The sequence below is a fragment of the Lemur catta genome, chromosome 1 (assembly GCF_020740605.2).
Source record: "Lemur catta isolate mLemCat1 chromosome 1, mLemCat1.pri, whole genome shotgun sequence".
Taxonomy (NCBI): Eukaryota; Metazoa; Chordata; class Mammalia; order Primates; family Lemuridae; genus Lemur; species Lemur catta.
Window position 1 is genome coordinate 33,584,614 of NC_059128.1, and position 27,614 is coordinate 33,612,227.

At 41.1% G+C, this 27,614-nt stretch overlaps 1 protein-coding gene across 2 annotated transcripts; it reads right to left on the reverse strand.

The window, feature by feature from the left end:
* Nucleotides 1-693: 693 nt before the first annotated feature.
* Nucleotides 694-27,395, reverse strand: PPP1R36 (protein phosphatase 1 regulatory subunit 36). Of its 2 annotated transcripts, XM_045565771.1 has the most exons (13): nucleotides 27,207-27,395; nucleotides 26,277-26,341; nucleotides 24,709-24,753; nucleotides 20,164-20,250; nucleotides 19,545-19,642; nucleotides 19,379-19,445; nucleotides 17,101-17,199; nucleotides 12,258-12,392; nucleotides 12,087-12,140; nucleotides 2,580-2,622; nucleotides 2,080-2,258; nucleotides 1,802-1,993; nucleotides 694-1,285 (listed from the first exon to the last, which is right to left on the reverse strand). In XM_045565771.1, exons 1-13 carry the CDS (start codon nucleotides 27,246-27,248, stop codon nucleotides 1,102-1,104), a joined length of 1,290 nt encoding a protein of 429 aa, XP_045421727.1. In that variant the 5' UTR covers nucleotides 27,249-27,395; the 3' UTR covers nucleotides 694-1,101. The 2 variants fall into 2 exon arrangements, with proteins under 2 accessions (XP_045421727.1, XP_045421735.1); XM_045565779.1 differs by lacking the exon at nucleotides 12,087-12,140 and having other exon boundaries at nucleotides 27,207-27,367.
* Between the last annotated feature and the right edge of the window lie 219 nt (nucleotides 27,396-27,614).

Here is a 27,614-nt window from a genome sequence, read left to right on the forward strand (position 1 = left end):
TCACTCTTGCTCAGGCTGGTCTCAAACTCCTGACCTCAAGCGATCTTCCTGCCTCGGCCTGCCAAGAGTGCTAGGATTACAGGCGTGAGCCACTGTGCCCAGCCATGAACTGGTTTTGTTAGCAATTCCTAATCTTCACTGCCTACCAAATAATGTCCAACTTACTCCCTAGCTGGACATCAGGGCTCAGCTGATCTTTCCTGCCTGCCCGTCTATGGCTCCCTGTTACATACACCATGCACTTGACATTCCTAGTCACAGGGCACACTTTCTCATCTCTGTGCCCTTGCACATGTTCTTCCACTGACTGCAGGTCCCCCTTCAGTGCCACCCAAGACCCTCAGAAGCCAAATCCAAATCAGAACTCTCCTGGTCCCCCCGGAAGTGATTGCCCCATGGGTCTGTCTTCTCAGGGCACTTTGTGTTTACCTTTTATGGCCTCTAACCTATACGATACTGTATTGTGATGATGTATTATTTTATTTATCTTCTCTATTACACAGACCTGGAGGATATAGTCTTCGTCTGGATCTTTTCTTGCTATCCTAGCACAAGGCTTTGTATGGAATAGGGGCTTAATACATATCTGTGGTTAAATGAATAAATTAAAGAATGGAACATATATGTTAAAAGGCTTTTAAATGAATTAGATACACTTTATATCCCAATGCCAATAATAATATAGCCATAGAAAGAGATTTAATATTAAAAAGTCTTAAATTGCCCTTTTGACTATGAAATTCTGTTTCCATGTATACCGAAGAAGCTCTTCTCATAAGGCAAAAATCAACTTAGAAATGAATAACAGAATGTTTCTTCACTAGTACACTAGAACACCGGCTCAATGTTCTAATACATTACCCTCAGTAGTCACACAGAATCAATAAAATAAATAAGTAACAAAGCAAACTACTAAAAATAGGAAAATGAGCTTCTCAAGAGCTTTCTAGAATTAATAGTCTACTGCTGAACTTTTAACAAAATAATTTGAACAATTTTAAAAGCTTACTAATAACAAATATTAGTGCTATATAAAGTGATTAAGTCAAAGCAGTTTACTTCAAATACAGGTACTTAATTACAGAAATGGAATGTACCAGATTATTTAGGCCACGTTTGAGAGGACAGTGCTTTCATGACCAAGTCCAGCGTATGCTGAATCTTCATGTTATTTCTTTCTACCAGGGAAGGATGTTTCCCAGACGGTTTCACATTTTCTTCTGTTTCAAGGGGGATAAGGGTGTGGGGGTTGAACATACACCGAGGCTCCCCCAAGATGCCAACTCTGTGAAAAGAATTATTGGTATAGCTGAAGCACTGAGGCCAAAGACTGAGGTGCGGGGTTGTGACTGTGGTTGTGTGTGAGTGTGAGTGTGTGTGTGGACACTAAAGCTAAGACTCTTTTTAAAAAAGTTTTTCCTGTTTCCATGAGCCATCACTATGGTCTTACATGTAGGTCCAAAACTCAATCCATAGCAAGATTTTGTACTAGCCCCTTCCCACATTTCCCAAAGATGATTCTTCTCATAGAAAAACATCAGCATCTAAAAAAAATCTTTTACTCACCCCTCCACACTAGAACTGTTTGGAACCTGGCATAACTTTCTGCTCTAGATGGGTGTACCTCGTGCTGTTTTGGAAGGGAAACAGGGAGAGGAGCAGGGTGGAGGCAGGAAGCTGGGTGTCTGTCACCCTGGCTCAACACTCTGGCAGAGGTATGGTGCCCGCGTCACTGCCCCTCCCCAACCCACCTGGGAGGCCACGCTCAGGCCTCTCCTGTCTCTCTCCCTGGTCCACTTACACTGGCATGGGCACAGAGTACAGACTTTCCACCTCCTCTTGCATCTGGGCTGGGAGTTTGATGCCTACATGATGATACTTTTTCTCAAAGACATTCTGAGCTTTTTCTCTGAGAGATGGCAGCAGAGTGGACATGACCGGAGAGCGCATGTTAATGGCTGTTTTAATCGCAGGGCGTTTTGCCATCATTCTCCTGTAGGGGGAAAGAGGCGACATTTAGGTCACACCATCCCATTTTCTAGAAATGTCCTTGAGCTTAGGAAAGGCAAAAGGTCACACCTGAATTCTACTAAAGTCATGCGTTTCTTCTCCCCTCCAGATTCTTTATCTTCACGCTTCCTTCGGGGAATGTTGAACATATTGGTACGAAAGAGCCTCCCTATCTCTTCCTCAATCTCTGTGAAGTGTTGACGTAGGAAGACAATCCAAGCCACATATGTGCAGAAAGTGTAAAACGACTACAACGAAAGGCGGATAAGAATCACAATCCCCAGCTGTGAACTGGAAAACTTCCACCTGTCTGAATAACACTGCTAAGTAGAGGCAAACCCAGATGATCCAATTTCTCAGTATTCCTGAAACGCAGTACAAAATTATACACATACTCACCTTTGCAGGAGGGAAACCAGACCAAAAATTTAAGGTGTAGCATATAGCCTGTTACATCCTTTTCAGAAAGGACATTCACTAAAAGTAAGTGCCTGACAAACAGCTACTGTTTATTGCTATACATCATATTTCATATCAAAGAGAAAAGCCCCAAAACTTAAGTGACTCACCTCAAAGAACTTCCAGTCCTTCTGTGTATCTGATATTTTCTCCCTGCAATATAACAATTCACAAGTACAGGTTGAGAGAGAAGTTCAATCTTCCACTGATCTAGTCCTTATCTTCCCCAAAAGGTAGGGTCACAACCTGTGGCCCCAAGACTATTTAGCTGTAAAATGCTATCAAAGGCACTGATAAGGAATCTCAACACCTTTTTCAACTTCCTAGGTTACCCAGATCAACACCCTGAGAGTGTTTGGTCGAAAGTTAATCAATGTAAATTCAGGATAAACAAGCCAGTGAGGAAATGTATTCTTCCAAATGCTTCTGGAGAGGTAAGGAGAGTGGAAAGGTGGGGAAGAGGTAATGTGGGGTGTTTAAGCAGGCATGGAAGTACACAACTAGAGGGTGAGTCTGAAATGAAAAAAAAGAAAAGAAGTCTTAAACAATGGTTACGGCTTTGGGTGCAAAAAGAAACGGAAACAAAATCAGCAAAGGTCTATGCCATGCTGTTGACAGCCTGAGAACAGGGGTGTGCCCCTCCTCTGACTGACGCAGGTAGACTTGAGCCCTGCCTCTTAAAGGCAGGCATTGGCCCAGGAGTCCTCGCAACACAAATTCAATGTTAAACATACTGTACCAGCATGGGCACACTTAGTGAGCTTGGCCTCCCCTCCTGACCATTCCTGTTCTGATTCTCAGCCTCTGATTCCCAGGATCCCTTGAGCAGTGACAAAGGGGGCTGTGTACCTGTAGTCACTGACCAGTCATGGTGGCCAAGGCCAGACCCAGGGCACTCTCAAGGTTAGTCCTGATTTTGCCTCAGCTTTTGCTTGGGCCCTCCTTGTAGTAACTGTGACTCCTAGGATTGGCCCTGGTCCCAGGCTCTCCAGAACCATCCTGAACCCCCACAGTCTGGGGAAGATGACCCCAGGACTTTCAGCCTTCTCATAGGGACTTCATGGTCAGTATGGAGCCATATGAAGGATGAGGCTGGAGAGACGGTTCAGCTTTTACAGAAGCCTGTTGGCCGGGCGCGGTGGCTCACGCCTGTAATCCTAGCTCTGGGAGGCCGAGGCGGGTGGATCGCTCGAGGTCAGGAGTTCGAGACCAGCCTGAGCAAGAGTGAGACCCCGTCTCTACTAAAAATAGAAAGAAATTATCTGGCCAACTAAAAATATATATACAAAAAAATTAGCCGGGCATGGTGGCTCATGCCTGTAGTCCCAGCTACTCGGGAGGCTGAGGCAGTAGGATCGCTTAAGCCCAGGAGTCTGAGGTTGCTGTGAGCTAGGCTGATGCCACGGCACTCACTCTAGCCCGGGCAACAAAGTGAGACTCTGTCTCAAAAAAAAAAAAAAAAAAAGAAGCCTGTCCCTCTCCTCTTGCAGACTCTCCCCACCATATACCAGTTTCTTCACATGCAAGTCTTCAATAAAGAGTTAAGGCAATAGTAACTACAGTGAATATTTACTGAGTATGGACTACATGCCAGGTACCACGCTAAGCTCTTTACATTTATTATCGTATTTAGTCTTCATAATATCCCTGTGATGCAGTCAACATTATTATTCCCACTTTACAGTTGAGGAAACTGAAGTTGAGACTGAAGTCCAAAAACATACAGTGGCAGATCCTATACCAAAACTCAGGCCTCTCAGATATCTACATCTGTCTTCATAACCAGAATGCTAGGGAAAAAAGCTTTCTCTTTAAAATAGTTTGCAGATAAAAATATTGGACAACAGAGCCCAGTGGAAACGTCTCAGTGTTTTATCTCTGTCACCTGAGGTTTCCACCTGAGAGGTGTGTTTATGTGGGATTTCCACCCTTTCGTGTCCTCTGTCAGCTGAAACCAGAGACTATACCGAACCGCCAAGCTGAAGCAAGAAAACCAGCCAAGCTGTTTTTGGAACACTAGTCAGCTCACATTCTGGGAGAAGGTTTAGAGCAGAGCTCACGTTAGCACAATGCAGACCAGCACTATCTTAGCAAGGTTTTAAATGAGAGAGTGATTACCCAGGAAACACACATTTTCTTTGTTTTCTTTGTGTTCTTTTTTTAGACATTAGAAGAGAAAGTAACATGAACCACCTCCACTTTCCCTCAAATTGCTATAAACACTGGAACGCTCTCTTAAAGCCCAAAGCAAACTGATGTAGCCAACATTGCAGAAATTAAGTCCAGAATGTTGTGGGTTTCCTCTTGTCATTCTGATTTAGCTCTGCATATGAAACTGAAATGAGTCTAACACATAGATGCACAGAATGAGTACATTTGGGGACCTCATAGGTTTTTTGTTGTTGTTGTTTTCCTTTTCTTTTTTTTTTTTTTGAGACAGAGTCTCACTCTATTGCCTGGGCTAGAGTGCAATGGCATCATCATAGCTGACAGCAACCTCAAACTCTTGGGTTCAAGCGATCCTTCTGCCTCAGCCTCCTGAGTAGCTGGGACTACAGGCACGCACCACCATGCTGGGCTCATTTTTCTATTTTAGTAGAGATAGTGTCTCATTCTTGCTCAGGCTGGTCTTGAACTCCTGAGCTCAAGCAGTCCTCTCACCTCAGCCTCCCAAAGTGCGAGGATTACAGGCGTGAGCCACGTAGTTTAAATCTCTGTAAATTTTTTTCTTGCTGATAAATGTTGTCATTTTTCTGTCTTTTTTCATATTTTATGATTTTTATATTATGTACATGATACTTAAACTGATTATAAATTTAGAAATGCATTGATTATAAATAACAAAATTTAAGCCCCAAATATCTTCTACAAATTGAAACAGGGTTTATAATAGCACAATCCAATAAAAATATAATGCAATCTATAAATGTAATTTTAAATTTTCTGGTAGACACAGTTAAAAAAAAACAGGTGAAGTTAATTTTCATAATATATTTTATTCAAACACCCAAAATGATATTTCAATATATAATAAAAAATTTTAAATTATTGAGATATTTTATTCATTTTTAAACTTTTTTTGTACAGTGTGTATTTTACACTTATGGTATGTTTTAATTAGGAGTAGCTACATTCCAACAGCTCAATAGCCCCATGTGGCAAGCCACCATGCTGGTCAGCAAAGACATTATACGTTGTATGTTTCAGGACACAATCCAAAGGAGAGAGGAGAAAGCTAGCCTGGTGGTAAACCCAGAAATTTTTAGTGGCCTATTATGATGATTTCTTATTTCTTCTCTACCTTAGACTTTTAGCTCCAAGTCAAAATGAGGAAAATATATTATATTATATTATATGCCATTTGTCATTCCTAAAGGGATGCAACACCTAGAAGCCGAGGTTTGGGGCTACAGAGAAAAAATAAGTTGCGTTCCCTCACTTGTCCCCTGCTGCAGTAGGTGAAATCAGGTTTAAATGAAGGTCGAGGCCTGCTCTGTGCTAGAGAAGAAAGGGTTCCAAGGGATGTGTTTGTGGGAGGGGAAAGAGGCTTTGGTGCATGTGACATGGCAGGGAAGGAGGGAGGGAGTACAGGGAGCAAGGATGATTTATACACCTGAGCTTCAGAGAGACCCCCTTCCTCCCCACCTTCCCTCCCACCGCCAGCCTCTTTGGTCACCCCTCAAGTGACAGCTGCATTGAGAGCAGAGGAAGAAGGTACAAATCCTAGGGTGGAGGTGGAGTTGGAGCCAGAATCAGCCATAACCAAAGAACAGGTCTAATTCTGTGGCATGTCCTACAAAGGAGGTTTTTGTATCTATCCTAGAAAACACAGAGAACTTTTACTGAACATGTTCATCAAAATTTTGCCAAATATTTGTGATATTAGCACTTCACGGATGTATTCAGAATAGAAAGGCATGTCCTCCTACTTCTCAAGAGACATGAAAGCACTAAATTAAGGGGGGGGGGCCTCAAATTGCTAGTTCTACTGAAATCTTTAACATAACCCTAGAGATAAATAGCATAAGGTGTTCAAGTCCAATATTATTGTGCATATATTAGAGAGAAAAGTCAGAAATACATATGAAAATACTGGCTGATTCACATCGGAAAGAAGTGAAATAATGATGTTAAAATCAGTTAATCACTTATAACTGGCACAAACATTGTCCTCATCATCTCCTACATAAAAACCACCAAAATAACAATATAAACTCCTGAATCAAGGACATGATAATTAATAACCATGGCCCATTAACGTTTACAGGCAAAACCCTGCAATGATCTGTTTTCCTCTATGTCTTTTGTTCAGCTTTTGACCTGTGTGGAATTGTTATGTCCACAGTGGGTGGTGAGCTCTGTGATCATTCTCCCAACTGCTATCCAGCAGGCAGGACAAAATGCAGGTGATGTTGCACACAATGGAAAAAAGACTGGTACCACCTGGAAATGAGCTAGTGGTAACCAGAGGTGATTATCTATTTTCAAACATAATAGGTTCCTTTAAAAGTACATATAGAAATTGTACTGTAAAAAGGACAATTACTTAAGTGGAGGTTCTATACCCAGGGAACTAAAAAATATGATAAAGTCTCTAATTATGATATAATTGTTAATTGTTTTATCCCCAAATTAATTTGCAATGTATATGTGCTTTTAAAGATTAAACATTAAGTATGGGAAATGAAATTATTTTTAAGAGGTTTTTTTAACCTCAAATTCTAATTTTCCCAGCTTGAAGTGAACCTTTTGAACACAAAAAGAAAGTAGAGTCAACGTTAAGATGAGAAAAGGTGATTTTACAAGAGATTGAGTAGAAAACTGTAAAGATGACTATAATTTTGTCATAACACTTTTCTTGAAAATTTTGTCAAGAGAAGAGAAAACACCACCTCTTCCTAAATAACAGAGTCTGTAGCAAGCTGAACCTCCACCAATAGCTCTCAGGACCTGCAAAGGCCTCCTGTATTTGGATCACAGGCATGTTTTTGATGCTAAAATGTCAATCCCAATTTTAAATACCTTGCCTGTTAGAGATATCAAATAATTCCATTATTTGACACACGTTTTGTGCTTTGCAGTAGAACCCACACTTGGCCTACTTAAGTCCCAGCTGCATCAGACAGCAGCTAAAGATTCTATGCAGATGCCCAGTGGTTCCTAGATTTGAATTAACACTACTATGAGACACTAGAGTTTTCAATTTTCCACTTATTTTTTTTCTAAAATAAAAGGGAAATTCACTAATATATTCAAGTGGTCCATAACCATTTACCCAAATTCCATAAATAGAACTATTGTTGGTTGACAAGTAATGCCATGATGTAATGGCTTGAAAAGTTTGATCAAAAGCATAAATTCTTATGAAAACAGAAGAATGTGGCATAGAAAGGATGCTGCATTCAAAGTCTTTTGAGTGTAATCCACAGGAAGAAATGTATTTCTCATGATTATATATTATTAAATGTATTTACTGAGTCCCCAGTACACACACACTGAAACAAAAGTCTCCTGAAACAATACTTACTTTTACTTTATATGATGTACTCTGATTTCTTTAATTCTGTTCTCTTCAAGATTTACTAAATTGATTTCAAGATCCACTAATGTGTTGTGACTTACAGTTTGACAAGTACTAGTTTAGTTGCATTACTGTAAGAACAGGCTGCAGAAAGCTGAATGAATAAAAGATGAGGACTGATTGTACTTTTGGAAGACACAAGAAGTAATTATGACTGTAAAACTTAAAAATGCTATGATGATGGATATGTTAGTTCCAGACCTTTCAGAAGCAGATGCCAAGACAAGACGAGACAAGCAAGAGATTCACTGGAGAAGATGAGTGTGACAGAACATGAGGCGAGACCTGGAGAAGGCAAGGAGAGCTGTCACATCTCCATGCAGGTCTGACCCTGCGAGAGAGGAGAGGCCGCAAGGTCTGGGTAGGAAGAGTCTCAGACTGTGGCACAGCTCTAGGAAAGTTTCTACCAGGCCAACGGGGAGCCCTCAAGCCAAAGTCAGCCATCAGAGTCCCATGTCTGGTCCTGCCGCATGCAGACATTGGCTGCAGAAAGCCCAGAGGAAGCATGGTGCGGTGCACTGGCTGTCTGTGTGCCCTCAAATTTCACGTGTTGAAATCCTAACCCCCATGTGATGGTATCAGGAGGTGAGGCCTTTGGGAGTAATTAGGTCACAAAGGTAGAAGCCTTATGTATGGGATCAGGGCTCTTAGAAAAGAGACCCCAGAGAGCTCTTTCTCTCTTTCTGCCATGTGAGGATACCATAAGAAGTCAGCAGTCTGTAACCTAGAAGAGGGTCCCCACCAGAACCTGACCATGCTGACACCCTAATATTAGACTTCCAGTCCCTAGAACTGTGAGACATACATTTCTGTTGTTTATAAGCCACCAGGTCTTTGGTACTTTGTTATAGCAACCCAACAGACCAAGACACACGGCCTCAGTGCAAACCTGGTGGTGGATTCAGGTTGTAGCCGTGGGGCTGCTCCTAAATTGCACTCCCTGCAGGAGGAGGTCTGAGTGCCACATTCACACGGTGCCAGCCTGGAAGACAGAGTCAAACGTGTCAACTCCATGAGAGAACTGAACATGGGAGCAGAAACTCAAAAGGGCAGAAGTGATATAGTGGAATGAAGAATGAATGTTGCTGGGGATACATTAAGAGGGGATTCCCAAAGCATGGAAAAAAATCACATACACAGTGAATCAAATCCCAGAGATGGCGGGCCTGGGCCATGGATCCACTACTATGCACACAGGCGCAAAAGAAGAGAAATGGCCAATGATGCCAAGACATAACCAAAAGAGAAAATGAGCCTAGACTGAAAATATATTGATATAAATATCAATAAATATCAAGTCCCATTTGAGAGAAACTTCATATTCATGTTTGTCTTTCAACTTTATAGACTAATATACGTCCTTATAAGTAGCCAAGAAGAAATGAGAGAAGGTATGCCTGCTTCTTAGATCCTGGAGCAACTTGGAGAAAATCGACCACAACCAAAGAATGAAGTTAACCAAATACAGTCTCTGTCCTCACTTTTCTTTTTGAAGGTAGAATGAAAAGGTTTGAAGATCTAGAAAACTTAAAAAAGAAAAAAAATTGTAACCACATCCTGTACTTGTGAAATTCATTATACGGAAGGGTAGAAATCTAAGCTCAGATGAGAGACATTAAAATACAGATAAAGTAAAACATTTAGTAAGAGTTAGGTAATGATCAAAATAAAGTAAAACAAATTAGAAAAACAGGGTGAGAATAGCAAAGTATAAATACGGAATTTCATGAAGCATTTTAGATCACCAAACTATAATCAAAAAAAGGCAGGGTCGGGTAGAAGGACAAATCATAGAGCCACAAAAGAGAATGAGAAAATAGTAAAAATATATTCTATATCTCAAAAGATCTAGCAATTTATTTGATAATGCAAGACGTTTTAAAAATAACCTATACTCCCTTCACTCTAACAAATTATGTTTTTCCATTTATTTTCTTGTTCATAGTAACATCTGTTCTTGAATAAGACTCTTAAAATTTATACATGATGTAGCATATTTAAATGCGGATACTCTTTGACCCAGGAATTCTTGTTTAATGACTCTATCTCTGGGACAAACCAGAAATTTATCGCAATCAGGCAAGAATGTCAAATATGTGTCTGAAGGTAACAGGAGTGAACTCTTATTATTGGATGCTAGGTCATGCCCTTTGCAGCCTGGCTCGCTTTGGGGGTGCTCATTCTGTGTCTACACCTCTACTGTACTGGTCAGCAATCTTTGGTTTCCTTTCTTGATGACTCCTCTGCTAGACCATACCCATGCCTTAAAGACTGTATTTTCTTTGTACTCTAGCACTTAGCACCACGCCTACCACAGAGAGGCACTCAACGTGTGTTGAATAAATTAAAGCAAAATACAAACTGTACAGTTCTGTGTTTAAAACACAAAAACTGATCAATAAGACTTCCTCAAATTGGGTTAAAATATTAGAAAACTTCAGCATCTAATAAATAAGAAATGTTGCAGTGAAGAAAAAAATCACTAGTAAATATTGGAAAGTTGGATATTACTAAAGAAAAAATAGATTCATATGACCAAACCTTGCAATGGGGATACATATTAAAAAAATTATACAAATGCTCAGTTTCCATTTGGTAGATGGTTAAAACTAAAAGGGCAGCAATAAATTATTTTACACAAAAAAGAGCACAGACTTCACACTCATGAAAGATTTGAGAGTCAATAAAACATCTTTAAGCTTTTTATATACCTTTAAATGATCAAAAATATTAAAGTAATAAAACCCAATACAGACAGGTATGCTTATTGCTGATGGTAATACAAAACGTCTTAACCTTTTTAGAGAAAAACCTGGCAGAGCTATAAAACTGTTTGTACCTTCCACCTAAATACATTCTGTGTAATAAGCCATAAGGAAATACCCCAAATGACCAAGGTAATTTGTGTAAAGATATTTAATGCAGAAATATTATAAAACAAAAACTGAAACCACACAAATATACACAAAAAGAAGGGTTAAGCAAATGAGTATGTTACATAACAGAATAACCAGAGCTGCTATTCAAAGTGGTAAATGAAATTATATAAGCAGAATAACAGAAGAAAGTATACAGGGAATGTAGAACACAAAAAATGTATATATTAACAACTGTGTAACTAAGCTCATTGACAAAGCTGATCTTTGAAAATGTGGGGAATGTAGAGAGAGATACATCATGTGCTGGGTTCTTTTCCGATCCAGTTTAACAACAAAAGTTCCGGCTGTGACCATGGTGTGTATCTTGGACCTGTTGTGAAACTGCTCAGAGGAAAGTTTGGGTTAAGAATGGAAGCTTTCCGGCCGGGCGCGGTGGCTCACGCCTGTAATCCTAGCACTCTGGGAGGCCGAGGCGGGTGGATCGCTCGAGGTCAGGAGTTTGAGACCAGCCTGAGCAAGAGCGAGATCCCGTCTCTACCAAAAATAGAAAGAAATTATCTGGCCAACTAAAAATATATATATAGAAAAAATTAGCTGGGCATGGTGGCGCATGCCTGTAGTCCCAGCTACTGGGGAGGCTGAGGCAGAAGGATTGCTTAAGCCCAGGAGTTTGAGGTTGCTGTGAGCTAGGCTGACGCCACGGCACTCATAGCCCGGGCAACAGAGTGAGACTCTGTCTCAAAAAAAAAAAAAAGAATGGAAGCTTTCCATCCTGTGATCCCAAACTGTCCTGTGATGAATGAGACTCTCTCTTAAATGTTAATTATAGTAGTGTTGAAAAGGTCATCCTAAGGTAACAATGATCTTCCCACAAACAGAGTCACAGAGTCACCTTATAACCCCCACCGCAGCAGCCTGTATTTGCAATTGTTGTTGTCGCAAAACAGGCAGTGAAAGGGCGAGGAGACACTCGATCCCCCTGCGACACCGGTCCCCACCAGGCCTCCCACCCAAGGCAGCCAAGTGGCCCTTGTCTGGCAGCAGGAATCCTTCCTGGGTGAGAGCAAGATTTCACTGAGAGATCAAGTCATTTAATCCCAAGCGGGGGAGAATTTTTAAAATATCAGCTGAGACTCTGAGATTCCTTCCATACTTACTTGGTGTGCTCAAAGGAGACATCACAGGTGTCTGGGATGGATTCCCACCTGAGCCTAATTACAACAGAAAAAGGAACACTTTCTCAAGGTCCCCAAAGTGAAACGGAGCGTTTTAAGGATGTGGATATACAAATGAGGGATGATCTAATGCGATCTTGAGTGTGTGCTTACTTTCCACAGCACATGTGATGCTTATCGGGCATGCCCAAGCCCAGCACGAGGACACAGTACTTCTGCGCCAAGTATTTCTGTGCGGCTTCTAGTTTACTTAAGACCAATTCCATCTCTTTTTTCTCTACAAGGCCCCTAGGTGGTGCAAAAAAAAAAGACAATTTGGATTAATTTGGGCAAATGCCTACATTAATTAGCAAAAAGTCACATTTATAAACTATTTTGAAAGAAATATAAATGAATCAACAGACTTCACTTACCAATTTTATTTTATTTAAGCTGTGGCATAGTCCCTTGATATTTAATCACCGGAATCAGCATCTCAAGTTTACAGTGAATTTTCGCTTTTTTATGGATTCTTTATACTTTATGCTGTGTACCCTCAATTTTATATACAGGCAGTCCTAATTTATACAGAACTGTTCAACTAACTAATTACCTATACCCACTTTCCTGCTGTTTTCCTAAAACCACCGTGGAGACTATGCCACCTCAGCTTCCCCAAGGTTCCCTGTGTTACTAAGCTTGGGGCTCAACGTTTGAACATAGGCCTACTTTCAGTTCTAAGTTTAGCTGTGTTTGCTAAGGAGGCATTTGTAGACTACTACTTTGGGAACTTTGGCATCAATTACAATAATATTGCTTCCCTGTGAAAACAAGGCTCCAGTTCCAATTGAATTGCAAATGAACTTTCAAATAGGCAATCCATTCTTAGCTTGCAGCATGCCTGAAGCCTAATTTTGAAAGTTTCTGCAGTATAATGTAGTAGGAAACAATACTGCTGATGGTACATTCCACTGTACTGCTGTGGAAAAGTGAAGTGTCACTAGACACTCAATGAAATGCACTCTGAACAGGGACAAACGACAGCCTGTTCTAATGTTAACCTCAAGACTGATTCCATGAAGATATGTGGAGGGGGTGTGTTTAAGGATATTATAGATATTTCAGAGCATAAAATGCTATCACATGTGCTGAAAAAGCTTGAGTCATTGGAATAAAATGGGTTTCTGGAATAACTAAAGTGGGCTCCAGGGTTAAGTGCTCAAAGGCCATATAATCCAAACATACCCCAGGGGACACTCCCTATGCCTGTCTCCCTGTTTCCTCCAGCAGCCCCACCCTCACCCCTCACCCTACTCTGACAGAGCCGCCAATACCTAATATTCTTCTTTTGCTGTGGAAAACAAACCAAACCAAACCAAAGCAAACCACAACAATCAAGAAATGCCTTGCAGCTTTCAGGCCAATGGGTCTAAAGTTTTAACAAATGTAAGAATCATAAAAGAATCTCCTGGAAAGCTTCCTAAAAGTGCAGATCCCCAGTGCAACCCCCTCTCCAAGATTCCGGCTCAGTAGGTCTGGACAGAGCACAGGAAATTTAAAACAATCTCCCCAAGTGATTCTGAGGTAGGTGGTTCTTGGACCATATTTGGAAATATACACAGAGAACCTATGTGTTGAAATGGAAAAAAGGAAAAAAACTACGGAAAAAAATTGTCAAGGGAAACTAACCTACATACAAAATTCCAGGCAGATCTTCATTTGAATTAACAAACATAATCTTTAAAAACGCAAATGATAATGCTGACCAAGTTTTGTTGAAACTAATGTACTTACACATTGCGGAAAATTGACATAATCCTTTGAAAAAAATATTTGGAAAAAATTTCAAGAGCCATAGAAATGATCGTAAATTTTGATCTAATAATATCTCTTCTGGAAATTTATTATTTTTTAAAAAAATTATCCAAAATTAGAGAGAAATTTTTATGTACAGATATTCAATGCAATTATTATGTATCTATCAGAAAAACTGGAAACTGCCAAAATATATAAAATAGAGGGATAAAAGGAGTAGTAATATAGTCAGTTACTATTTAAGGACTTGACATTTATTAACCTAACATATGAGTGAGTCCCTGTGGGATTTAACCCAGACATGAAAATCTGTACCCTTGACCACTATAATATACTGCCTCTTAATAGGTAAGTCAATTCACAAATGCTGGCCTCATGGAAAATTATGCCACCATTAAAAATTATAATTATGAAGATTGTAGTAACTTGGAAGATGCTTATAAGAGGTTTAAAAGTACATACGTAATTGTTCAAAAGCTATAAATTCTAATCATGAATGGATAAACTCTGGAAAAGAGAATGCAGTTGGCCTGGCAGAATGGCTCACGCCTGTAATCCTAGCAGTCTGGGAGGCCGAGGTGGGAGGATCCCTTGAGCTCAGGAGTTCGAGACCACCCTGAGCAAGAGCGAGACCCTGTCTCTACTAAAAATAGAAAATTGGCTGGGTGTGGTGGCACTCGCCTGTAGTCCCAGCTACTCTGAAGGCTAAGGCAAGAGGATCTCAACTGAGTGAGACTCTGTCTCAAAAAAAAAAAAAAAAGAAAAAGACAAAAAGAGTGCAGTTGATGGGTAGGAAGTGCTGGACATGTTGCCCAGTAGTTAAGGCACCAGCTTGGGAGTTAAACAGAACCACGTTCTAACATCAGCTCTGCCACTTACTAGGTATGTAATCTCCAACACACTGTTAACCTCTAAGTCTTAAATTCTTCATCTGTAAAATGGGGCTAGGCCAATTCTCTGGAATTATGGCTTTTAATCATCTAAAGTCATCTAAGTGTATCTTTGACATCCTTCTCTATCCTCTTCTGCTCTCCTCTCCCAGGCTGCAGGCTTCCTCCCAAGTGCCAAGCTTTGGGTTAAGATAATATAAATGGCCTCATTTAATTCTGCACAATAACCCTGTGGTGAATTAGATACTATTATTTTCCCTATGCTATACCTTACTATTTTACTGAAATCAATTTTTTCTTCTATGTAGATATCTCAATGCAATCTATATTTAATTCAATTATAATAAGTAAACAAATGATTAGAAGCCTGAAAGTAAAAAGTTATTACGATTTTTCAGAATCACCCCATAGAATCAATCATTTTAAAATTTAGATTGGTTCTTTTTGTCATTCTGTAACTGATCCCTTCTAAGGAACAGTCTGCCTTATACCACTGTGTTCTGTTCAGTGCATCTTTAAAATAACTAAGAAACCTTTCTTCCTTGTTATTTATTCCTATAAATTAAGAAATGAAACAAATCTCTTTGTTAGATTAGCAATAAGCCTCAGAATCAGAAAACACCATATAAACTGTAACAAGTTAAAGTGCCACCAAAGTCTGACAAGTTTCTATTTGAGACTAGTAAGAATCCTCAAACCTTCTAAGCCCACAGCTGGCATTAAGCCCTTCTGCTTGCTACCAATAGAAACATTTTATGCTCTGGCTGCTCTGCTGTGAAATGCAGCCCCAAAATAACACTGATGTTGCACATTATGATGGCTTTACAGGAGCAACAGTGGTTAAACAGTTTATTTGGTTCTTTAGAAAACTGGTGACATTTATACATTTATCTATCTATGAAATGGTTTTCCAACCGCTTGATTGTATACAAGGGTTCTGCATTTTGAAAACATTCTGCAGCAACAAGTTAATGACTCCACCCAGCATTCCTAACAGCTAAATCATTGGGTTGGTTCCACATGAACTGGGGAGGGCAGGCTGGGCACTTGGAAAGTTCCTTCCATGGCTTGCAAAAAGGTCACCAAGCCTGAGAGGCATTGTTCTCCTCTGGGCACTGAGTTCCCTAATTCCTGTCCTGGTATACACCTCTGAGCCACCTCTGTCTAAAGCACTTAAATTATTTCCAAGTAACCTAAGAAACCTTGGGTTTTTTCCTATGTTGTGGAAAGAGTCATTTTGGCCAAATCTGTTAATTTTTTAAATTCTTAGAATTTTAAAAATGAGATGCTTACAAGCCCTTTAGCAAGAACTTTGTAAGCATAAAAAGCATACAGACAACATCTATATCTGCTCAATATGGTAGCCACTAGCTACATGTGGCTACTGAATATTTAATATGGCTAGTCTGAATTGAGATATATTATAAGCATAAGATAAACACCAGATTTCAAAGACTTACTAAAAAGAAGTAAAATATCTCATTAATAACTTCCTGACTATATGTTGCAATGATAATATTTTTGAGTCATTGGGTTAAATAAAAATACACTATTAAAATTAGTTTCAAGCAAGACCCTCTCTCTACAAAAGATAGAAAAGTTAGCTGGGCATGGTGGCACGCACCTGTAGTCCCAGCTACTCAGAGAGCTGAGGCAGGAGTATCGCTTGAGCCCAGGAGTTTGAGGTTGCAGTGAGCTATGATGGTGCCACTGCAATTCCAGCCCAGGCAACAGAGCAAGACCCTGTTTCGATATTTTTTTTTAATGATATGGTTACTAGAAAATTTAAAATTAGATATTTGACTTTCATTATTATCCCCTTATTGCTATATGAGTTATAATTATTTTTTTTTTAGGTCTTATTATGTTGCCCAGGATGGTCTCCAACTCCTGCTTCAGCCTCCCAAGTGCTGAGATTACAGGCACCGGTTAGAATATTTTGTTACTGGAAGATCCACATGAATTATCCAATGAGCTTTAAAACCTGGCAAACTCCTCCCATGTGAAATGTTTTAGATTTAAAAATTTCCATCATTAAAACTAGGCATTAGCCAGGTGTGGTGGTGCACACCTATAGTCCTAGCTACTCGGGAGGCTGAGGCAGGAGAATCGCTTGAGCCCAGGAGTTTGAGGTTACGGTGAGCTATGATGTCGCCACTACACTCTAGCCCAAGCCACAGAGTGAGAACCTGTCTCAAAAAACAAAACAAAACAAAAAAATAAACACAAAACAAGAACAAAAACCAAGGCAAAAGTTAGTTTTAATACTGGCAGTGATAAAACGCTGGAGCACACCACAAAATCTTACTTACACCATATAGCTTTGGGGTTTCTTTTCCAATGAGTTTTTTTCCAAGTAATGAGATAAATAGTACAATAATGCCATGAGGAAATTATCAAGATGCTTGTTCCTATGGAAAGATTAGAGAAAAAAAGAAATAAATGCTAACCTATTTCAAATGTAAGGTTTCTCATAAAAAATATATGAGCATATAACATAAGAATAAGTAGAAAAACATGTTATTTTACCTATCACACAAGTAATTTACTCACAAAAAATTCTATCTACTATACTGCTAAAGATGTAAGAAATCTGCTTTTTGTAATCAAAACTTTTTGAGCGGTTAAACACTAAATTCTTATAGTTGTGCTTACTAATTAATTTTAATTGTTAAACTTTTTATTATACAAGTAATATATTTCCATTGTTTAAAAAATGCACAGAAGTGTATCTAATAAAAACTTCTCTCCTCCCACCCCTCTGACACCATCCTACTCCCTAGTGGTAGCCACTATTAAGAGTTTGGTGTGCATACATCCTAAACTTTCTAAAGCACAGACAGTCACATATAACAGCGGTCCCCAACCTTTTTGGCACCAGGGACCTGTTTCATGGAAGACAGTTTTTCCACGGACACGGTGAGGGGTGGAGACAGAGCTCAGGCCTTGGTGAGTGATAGGGAGCAGCTGTAAATAGCTTCACTCCTGCTGTTCACCTCCTGCTGTGTGGCCAGTGGGTGGGTGGGTGTTGGGAACTGCAGCTCTGCAGGATGGGTGGAGTTTCATGGAAGAGAATTTTTCCATAGACCGGTGGGGGGTAGAGGGGTGGGGGGCAGGGGGAGCCGGGCTCAGTACCCGGCTGCAGCCAGGAGTTGAGGACCACAGAATAGCATCCTCCTCCACTGACATATATACATGTGCGTCAATATATGCTTTAAAATAGTTTTCAGCAAATAAATGGGATAATGCTGTTATATACAATTCTTTGAAATTTGCTTTTGTCACTTATCTGTGTAGCATAGACTTCTTTCTATGATACTATATATAGATTTTCTTCATTCTTTTAAATAGCTGAGTAGAGTATTTTATATCTCATAATTTCTTTAACTAGTCCTCTACTGATGGATATTTAGGTCTTTTAAAAATTTTATAGATAAAAGTGAAATTGCCAGGACACAGTGTATATGAATATTAAATTTTCATGTCTTGCTCTCCAAAAAGACTGTACTGATTTACAATGCTGTCTCGTTTGTTTTTAATTAAGTCATTGTTTTCTTTCTAAATATTCTTACAAGACTTTTGCTGCCTTCTTTGTAGACCCAAATGGAAATTCTTACTCTGGCATTCTTTCTTTAACTATACCTTTAGAGCAGGATGAAGGTGCCCATTACAGATCTTTTTTTCAATATATTAATAACTACCAGTGTCAGGTTGGGTTCCCCAGAAAGACCCTGAAACAAAGCTTTGAGAGTAAGTAGTTTATTTGGGAAGAGATCTCAGGAAACATCAGTAGGAAAGTAGGGAGATGAGACAGGAAAGGAAAAGAAGCCAACACAGGGAGTGATAACAAGTAAATGTGGTCAGTCCTGCAGAGACTCTGGGAGACAGTGCAGGAAACATCAGAGTTAGCTATGAACTCCCCTCTCGCACAGCGCTGACTGAGGGCTGCTTCCAGGGGCACGGAGGCCCCAGTGCTTGCCCTGCGGTCAGGCTGAGTGTGCCCCTGTGGTGGAATAAGGCCCTCAGGCCAAGAATCTGAGATGTTTGCCAGAAGCAGTCTGCATGTGAATGCTGAGGGGTTTGGGCAGGGGTGCCAGTAGCGTCGGGCACCCAACTCTCACTGAGCACTCACAGTGCAGACCCCATGCAAAGTCCAGCCACACACAGCCGTATAAAGCAGACAGGATATTTCCCAGTTTCGTAGCAGAGGAAACTGAGGCACAGAAAGGTCAGGAAACTCACCCAGCGTCAACACACCTAGTGCATGTTGGGGCTGCCAAACATGACTAGTGTCATGAAGCTGATCTTCACTAAATGGGTATGTCCTTTAACCGTTATACAAATACAGTGCAGCGCATGTGGGGCCCTGACAGCAGGCTCTCCATGCCCCTTAGGTGGGCCTCCCGTGACTTCTGGCTTCCTCTCCCAAGCCCTCTGGTCTCAGTCTCTGAGACTGAGTCCTGAGACGAAGGCTTGCATACAGCCAGCCTCATGCTCTTTTTCTAAAAATCAGATTTGTCATCACTTATCAATGGAATTACTACAAAATAAAGGATAAAAGATCTAGAATGTCTCACCAGCATCACATACCTCATAAATGTTGCAAAAGAACAGATCCGCTGCATCTCAGTATCTTGTAGCAAAAGCAAAGCAACGACTGAAAGGAGAGAAGATGGACAGTTGGAGGAGGGACGAAGAGCCGCCTTAGAGGGTCACACAAGAGAACACGTGCATGGCTGAGGAAATGGTTACTCACACTTAACATCATCTAGCGTAACGTTGCCATGCAGACCTCGTTTTTCTAGAGATTTAGTTGACTTATCATCTCTTGCAGCAAGCCTTTTATCTGTGAACCTGTTTTGGAATATAACAGTTTCTAATAGTGTTTTAAAAGGTTTTAGTTGTATTTAATCTATCCTGATGTGCATGAAGCATTTACTATAAAGTAATGAGAGCCCGAGTGCCATGCATGGGTTTTGTTTAATGTAAGATCATTTTGGAATGCATTTTATTAAACATTATATTTATTTTGCTGAGGAAGAAGGAATGCACACTGCCTGATATAAAATAGAAATACAAATTCCATCCAAAATAGATCACTTAAATAATCTATTCTGGTGTAGCCATCATGTGCAGATTTTAAAAGCTATAAAGTTGAAAATGTGGTAACAGCCAAGTTATCACAGGGATACATTTACAGGGACTGTTGTAACTCCCACCATAATTCTAAAATAGGGCATGTTCTTTCCTTGATGGGTATTTCCATTTCAACCCAGGATAATGGGAATGGTATTTTCTTAGAGCTTGTAAAGGCTTAAGCCCTCCCACAGAGAGGTGCTATCAGCAACACTGGCATGATTGACAAGTTACACTACCTGTCTGCAGCTGGACCATCAGTTTCAGCAAAGTGAACTGCTTTGCCTTTCTTTCCTTTTTCCTTGAGTTCTACTGCAGGTGTAAAACTGCAATAGAAATGAGATAATTAGGAATTTAACCTTTTCCCAGGGGAAAGTGAATCCTATCATGACCATAGCTCATGTAACCTTAGCACTAGCATATATTATGAGCACAGGCTGAAGAGAATCTGAGGCACAGCAGCGTTCAATTCATATGTTCACATATGGAACAAGTATCTAGAGGAAGATTAAAACTTCGGAGTTTACATTCAGCCTCCAGCCATCAGCAGCCACCAGAATATCACTATACACAAAACATTTCTGTCTGAAAATCTTGTAGTAACTTCACAAGAAACAGAAAGCTCATGATAAGTTTGGAAGTAATGAGCACTTATTATGCACCAAGTGCTTTTAGGCATGATCTCATTTAATCCTCATAGCAACTCTATGAGGAAAATATTACTATTATCATCATTTTTACACATGAGAAAAATGGAAGCTTAGGAAGAGATTACTTGACTAAGATCACGAAGCCAGCGCTGGTACCAGGGTTCCCTAGCCACAGAGGCGTGTGCTCAGCCTCCAGGCAATCCTAGCTCCCAAGCAGCCCTCTCGGTATTCACTGCTGTGGACTCTTCTAAAGGCCTCAACCCTCTCCATCCCCAGGAAGGTTTCAGAACCTTTTACTTAACTCAGGGTTTCTTAACCTGTTGTGCAAGTCCTACTAAGCAGTAATGGGTCTAACAAGGAATCGCAATTAAGCAACAAACAAATATATACTGAGTCCCTACTATGTGTTAGGAATTGCTATGACATTGAAAATGTGATAGTATCTGATTAGAGCCAATGCACAGACTTTTAGCAAATACTAGTAGGAAAACAGAGAAAAGCATTTTGAAGACCAGCAGGACATGGTCCTGCCTTATATAGAGTGCATTTTCTAGAAGAATTGTGGTGTCTGCCAAATCCATTGGTTTGGTAGCGGGTCATGGGTTATGACTTTTATTTGTCTGGCTGAGACAATGTCACGTTGGTAACACAACCCAGAAGCTTAACCTCTGCCCAAACTTACATGTTTATTAAGCTGAAATGTAGATGTAATAATAGAAAGCACTTCCCCCTCAACTTTCGTCATCCTCTAAAGATGGATATCAATCATGACAAAAGGTCTCTCTTTTTTTTTGGAGACAGGGTTTCACTCAGACTTACCCAGACTAGAGTGCAGTGGCATAGTCATAGGTCACTGCAACTTCAAACTCCTGGGCTCAAGTGATCCTCCTGCCCTCAGCCTCCCAAGTAACTAGGACTACAGGCGTGTGCCACCACACTTGGCTAATTTTGAAATTTTTTGGTAGAGACAGGGTTTCACTATGTTGCTCAGGCTAGTCTTAAACTCCTGGCTTCAAGTAATCCTCCCACCTCAGTCTCCTAAAGCACTGGGATTACAAACACTATGTGGTAGGTACCTTCTATTGAAAAACCACTTAGACAGCTTTTAACAAAATATTCAAATCCCCCCAAACTTTCAGATGTTTTCCAATGGCTCTTTGAAGACCATTCTGCTTGCTGAAAGTCTAACGTGCAGACTATTACCTCTTGTCCTTACTATAACCATACTAAACAAAAACTCAAAGTTGTTTTCAGATTTTTCCGTGGACACTTACAAGCCATTCACCATTATTTTCCTGCCAGGCTAAAGGAGTCTCAGGTCTTCCCAGCTTTCCCCAGGGTTTCTCTTCTCCAGAAGACAAGAGAAGATAGAAACACCCAAACAAAGTTAATGTCACATTGAATTGTGTCTTCCACCCTTTTCTCAGTCCCATCCCCGTAATTCAGAGTTTCTTGTTATACTAGTTTGCCTGAGTGTTCTAAGATGAGAAAGCCTTAAAATAAGAAATTTGAAAGGTTACATTTGGGGCTATTTTACAGATAAGATATATGAAGTTAGTCAAATTAACTTGGAATTATAAAGTCATAGAATTTAGGGGTTAGATGACATCGAAAAGATCACCTAGTATAAAGCTGTCATTTTACTGATGGAGAACTAAGGCTGATGGAGAGGCTGGCCCGTGTCTCAGTGGTTGAAATTGGTGGTGGGCAGTGCATTTGCTGCTAAACTTCTCATCCTCATGCTCTGTCCTCTAGACATGGCTTCTCCATTTCATGCTTGTCTGAGCAGCTCTCACTTGACTGAAGTCATTCTCTAACTCGGCTGGTGATACAGGTTCCATTCTGTGAGTGCCCCGCCAGAGCCCTAAAGGCAGCCTATGTTCACAATGCATTCGGAATCACCAAGAAGCAAGACTAGTAATAGTTGAAAATTGCATTTTGAATTGCACCTCTGATCGATGTCCAAACCACAGTCTGGGCTAGTCTGTACCCTCCTACCATCTCCACAGTCCCCCGTCAGTCTGGCCACCCATTTAGAATTGAGTCCTCTCACGGACAGCGATTGGTGGATGTGCTTTCCTCATATCACAACGTGATCATGCAATTCCCTTTGCCCTGAAGTAAACAAGAAAAAAACCTCATGCTTTCCCTCTAGAACTCATCACTTAAATGCAATGAAAGGGCCAGCCGCTCTTGCCTTCCACACAAGTTAAAGCTCCTTGGTGGCTACTGGCATCTTCCCCTAGGCCATGATAAAAGAGAAGTCTGGAGCTGCCGCAGGGGAGTCAGTGACCTTAGCAGAGACTGAGGAGACTGCTAGTTCTCTCGCCACTTGGAGGAGGAGCACTTGCAGGGACAAGTCTGCAGACACTACCTCAGAGGAAGAGGAGGAGATTTGAAAAGCTATATACCTAGATGTTAACATGTTAATAGCTGCTCTTGCTGGGTAGAACTGTAAGTTTAAGTTTTTCATTTGTTTTTTGCTTATTGGTATTTTTCTTCTTCTTCTTCCTCTTTGAGACAGGGTCTTGCTATGTTGCCCAGGCTGAAGTGCAGGGTCCATTCACAGGCATGATCATAGCACACTATAGCTTTGAACCCCTGGCCTCAAGTGATTCCCACCACCCTATGCCCAGCCTTACCCCAGCCCCCGTTCAGCCTCTCAAGTAGCTGGGACGACAAGTACCCACTGAGTTTTTTGAATAGTGTGATTTTTAAAAAGTTATTTCATAATTTTTAAAGGTACATATTTCCTAGGGTTCTAGCCTCAGTCATTTCACTTCTCACTGTAATTGTGCACTCACCATTCTCCTGAGGGCCACACTCCTGCTTACCGGATTCTTGACATAGACGTCCCACAGGCAGGCACCTCAAATTGTGCATGTCTAAAAAAGCAAGCATTTTGCCTTCTATCTCCTCCACACACTTACTGGCTCTCCCACATTCCTTATCTCTCCATTCTCCTGCCAGAGTTCTTCTGGGTCCTAGTCACTCCCTGCATAATTTTCTTGTGTATCTAGTTCTAATCTTGCTCCTTCTTGCTAGCATGGGAGGGGGCTCTCTAGAGCCTAGACACAGTCATGCCAGGTGTGCTCATAAAGGTCTGTGGAGTGACACTAAACAAACCCAGCTGTGAGAGCAGTCACTGAACAGGCTGCTCACCCTGCAGCTTCCATGCCTACCACTGTCTACTCTCAGTCACCTCTGCCTCAGCCCTGTCCTTGCGCCATGAACTGGAGTGACGTGAGTCTCCAGCAGCCTTTGTCTCTTACAAAACCAGCATGTTCCAGCCCAAGAGTCTTCTCTGACTTCAAACCTACATTTTAAAATTTATGATAGTATATGCTCAGACTAACAAGGAATCAGTAGCTATATTTCCAACAAATCCAAATACTGTGACCTAAAATATACAAAGGTCTGCATTCCTCTAACTTAGTACCGTCCCTAGCAGCTGGTAGGGTAATCCAAGGTAATCCTGATAGTCTAGGTTCACCACATTGAGTTGCAAAGCAGCTCCACCACAAAAGAGCTGCCCCCATTCTATTCTTCATAGTGTTCCTTTCTCCATCTCCCTGAACTGCCCCCCAATTTGTGTAATCCACATAGTCTCTCGAGTTTGGGTTTTTGTTTTGTTTTTTACTTTCTAAATTGGGTTATAACCTCCACGTAGTAAAGTATACAGCTTAGTGAATTTTTTACATATGTATACACCCATGTAACTACCACTCAGATCAACATATAAACCATTTCCACCACCTCAGAAGGCTTCCTAATCCCTTATACCTCCCTCCACCCCTCATCAGTTGATAACCCCCCAAAGGTAACCATTAATTTTGACTCCTATGATTGCAGTTCTTTTTTGTCTGTTTTTTAAAACCTTTATATAAATGTAACCATATAGTATTTACTTGTCTATAGAACAAGTAAAAGTATGGTCCAATCTTCCTCATAAGAAGAGAAGACTGAGATAGCCTTTAAATATATGTGAAGATACGTATATATAGATAGACGAGGAAAGAAAATGTTGGCACTTAAAATTCATACCCACATTGTCTTGTGCTTTAACATGTATTTTGACTCCTGTGACTACCTTGTCTAATCCCAAAGCTATCTCACTGTCTACCTCACACTCACCGAGTGTCATGTTTCAGAGCTACTGAACAGAATCCTGTGACATATCTGAGAAAAAAAAGTGAAATTACTGCTTTGAAAATGACAAGTTAGAAATACTGAAATAAATATTCTATGAAATATAAACTTTTGATTTTGACTCTAATAAAATGTTGAGCCTTTGAATTGTTTGACATTAAACATGTCATTATATTTACCTATAAATTACATCTGCTAGCCAACTCCTATCCTGACCTCCAGCGCCATTTGTCCAACAGCCTGAGATGTATCCATGTGAACAAGTCATAGCAACCGCAAACACATCACTGGTTTTGCCTCTTTTCTTCTGTATACAGGTGAAGGGCAATTGCAGCCACACAATCACCCAAGTCAGACACCGAGGAGAAGACCTAGACACCTACTTCTCCCACTCCTTTCACATCCAGACTCTACATCCTACCAATTTTATCCAAACATCCTGTCAATTCCATCTCTTAAATATTTCTTAGTCTTTCATCCTTCTGTCTGTTTTTACCAACATGGAGTTAATTCTGACTCACTGTTTCTCACTGGTTTAACTATCTGTAAGCATCTTACAACTAGGCTCCTAGTTGGTCCCCTGCCTCTAATCTTCCTCTGCTTGAATCTATTATAGATGGTTTATTGAACAGCTCAGTAAACATTTGTTGAGCACCTACTTTGTGAAGTTCTGTAGATGGCTCCAGGGACATGAAGATGAGTGAGACAGCTCCTGTCACTGAGGGGCTTACAGTCTAGTCAAGGGAGACAGTGTGTACAATGGGAAGGACTCTGGCATCAGACAAATCTTGGTTCAAACTGTCAGTTCTGCTACTTACTGGCTGCATGACTTTGGTGCAGTGGCTTGATCTCCCTGAGCCTTGTTTCTTCATCTATAAAATGAAGATATTAATGCTCACTTTCCATAGCCATAGAATTAGAAAAATATGCAAATGTCTGGCACATAATATGTGCATAACAGATAGTGGCTAGTGTTATTAGTTTAGCGATATATGCTTTTTTAACAGAGTCAGTGTTTCTCAAAGGAGATTAAAATTAGTTTTTTCTAATCTAGTAATTTTACCTGGTAAGATTTCCCCTTTATTGCAGCAAGTGTAATATGGTCCCAGTATTGTAAAACTGTATTTCTATAATGCAAATAGGCAAATTTATACAATAGTTAAAAATATGGACTCTGAGTCAAACAGACCTACATTTAAATCATTCTTAGTCACCTCTGAGCTGTGTGATTGGGCTAAGTAAGTCACTTAGTTTTCTGCAAATTGCTTAACGCTTTGAAACCTCAGTTTCTTCATCTGTAAACTGGTTAACAGGCAGCTGTTTCAAAGGGATGGTAAACTGATTAGCAGTGTCTGGTACAGGGGAAGCAGCTGATAAGGGTTAAGAAAGTGATGTCTGAAAGGCTGTTCACCAAAATGTTTATCTCCAGATGGTGGGGTTTCAGTGGTATGTATTTTATTGTTTATACTTTCCAGTATTGGTTGAATTATTTTTTTACCCCAAGCACACGTAATTTTTATTAAAAACGCTAACGAAATTTTGTTAAAATTTACCTTCTGAATTCAAGACTTCTGGTTTCATCTTTCCAGTACCACATTCCTAATCGTAATCCCAATTGCTGTAAAATGAAATGATTGCAGCAAAAATAATTACAAGTTCAGTTTACAATCCACATGCCACACTAAACCTTTAACAATAATTTCTCCTAGTTGCTCTTTAACTCAATAAAAATGTAAAATCTTAGTGTGTTTAACTTGAAGCCAGGATGATATCCTTTTTGATTGTTTTTAGGTGTGGTTTCAGTAGGCAGGAGGGGAGGAGGGGCGTAGGAAGGAAGGTAGAGAGGAAAGTAGGGAAAGAGGAAAGAAGAAAGGGAAGACGAGGGGGAAAGGAAGGAAATTCACGCACGTAGCCATTTACCGATTCATTGGAATTCGGACGACAGTTAAGTTGACGCCCAGGGCAGCCTGAGCCTTTAGGCTGAGTGGGGCACTCCTAATGAAGGCGCCCGCTGTAACCCTGAGCCCGCCCTTCGGAGGCCGCTGGCCCAGCAGCTCGCTCGGGTCCCGCCGCGGAGCGGTGCACCCCGCGGCTCCCATCTGCAGGGACCCTCCCCAGGGCAGGGCGGCTTCTCCCGCGGCGGGGCTTATTTTGCAACCAACCAATGAGAATTGGTGAGGTGGGATTTCGTAACTACCTAAATACCTGCGTAGGGAGCCAGAATTCAATTCTGACCGTTTGCCGGATACACCTCTAAAGTTTTGTTTTTATAGGTGAATACGCCCGTGTCTCTTTGAGAACCGCTGGCCCGGGACAAAGGCGACGACCCGCCTTCGGAGGAGGGCGAGAGGCGCAGCAAAGGGCGTTTCGCAGGCGTCCCGCCCCGCCGCGGGGCTATCCCGGGCTCCCACCCCGGCTCCCGCCGCGCCCAGCGCCCGCCTTCCCCCGGCCCCCGCAGCGAGGGCGACCAAGGCTGCACTTACATCCATCTTGGAAAGTGTCTGCCCGTCCAACCGCCTCTTCATCGTGTAGGAATCGGGCACCCGGTAAATGGCCTCACCACGGCCGCGCCCCAGCGTCGCCCAGGCCACCGCCCGGCGCCCGCACTCGGCGGCCGGAGGCGCGGGGCAGAGCGGGGCCGCGGGCCGAGACCCTTCTTCGCACGGGCCGTGCGAGCGGTAGCCGGATCCCGGCTTCTCCGCTGATCCCGAAAGCCCCACCTGCTGCCCGGTCCTCTTTACAACCTTCGCTGTGGCAGCTGATTGGCTTACTCATTGTAAAGCTGCTCAGGGCTTAATTCTTCGTGGTAGTCCAACCGTGAACGTGAAGTAAACCGCTTCACCGTTTTACTTGAAATAACTAGCTAGATTCAGTCCTATAGGGAAGCTGTA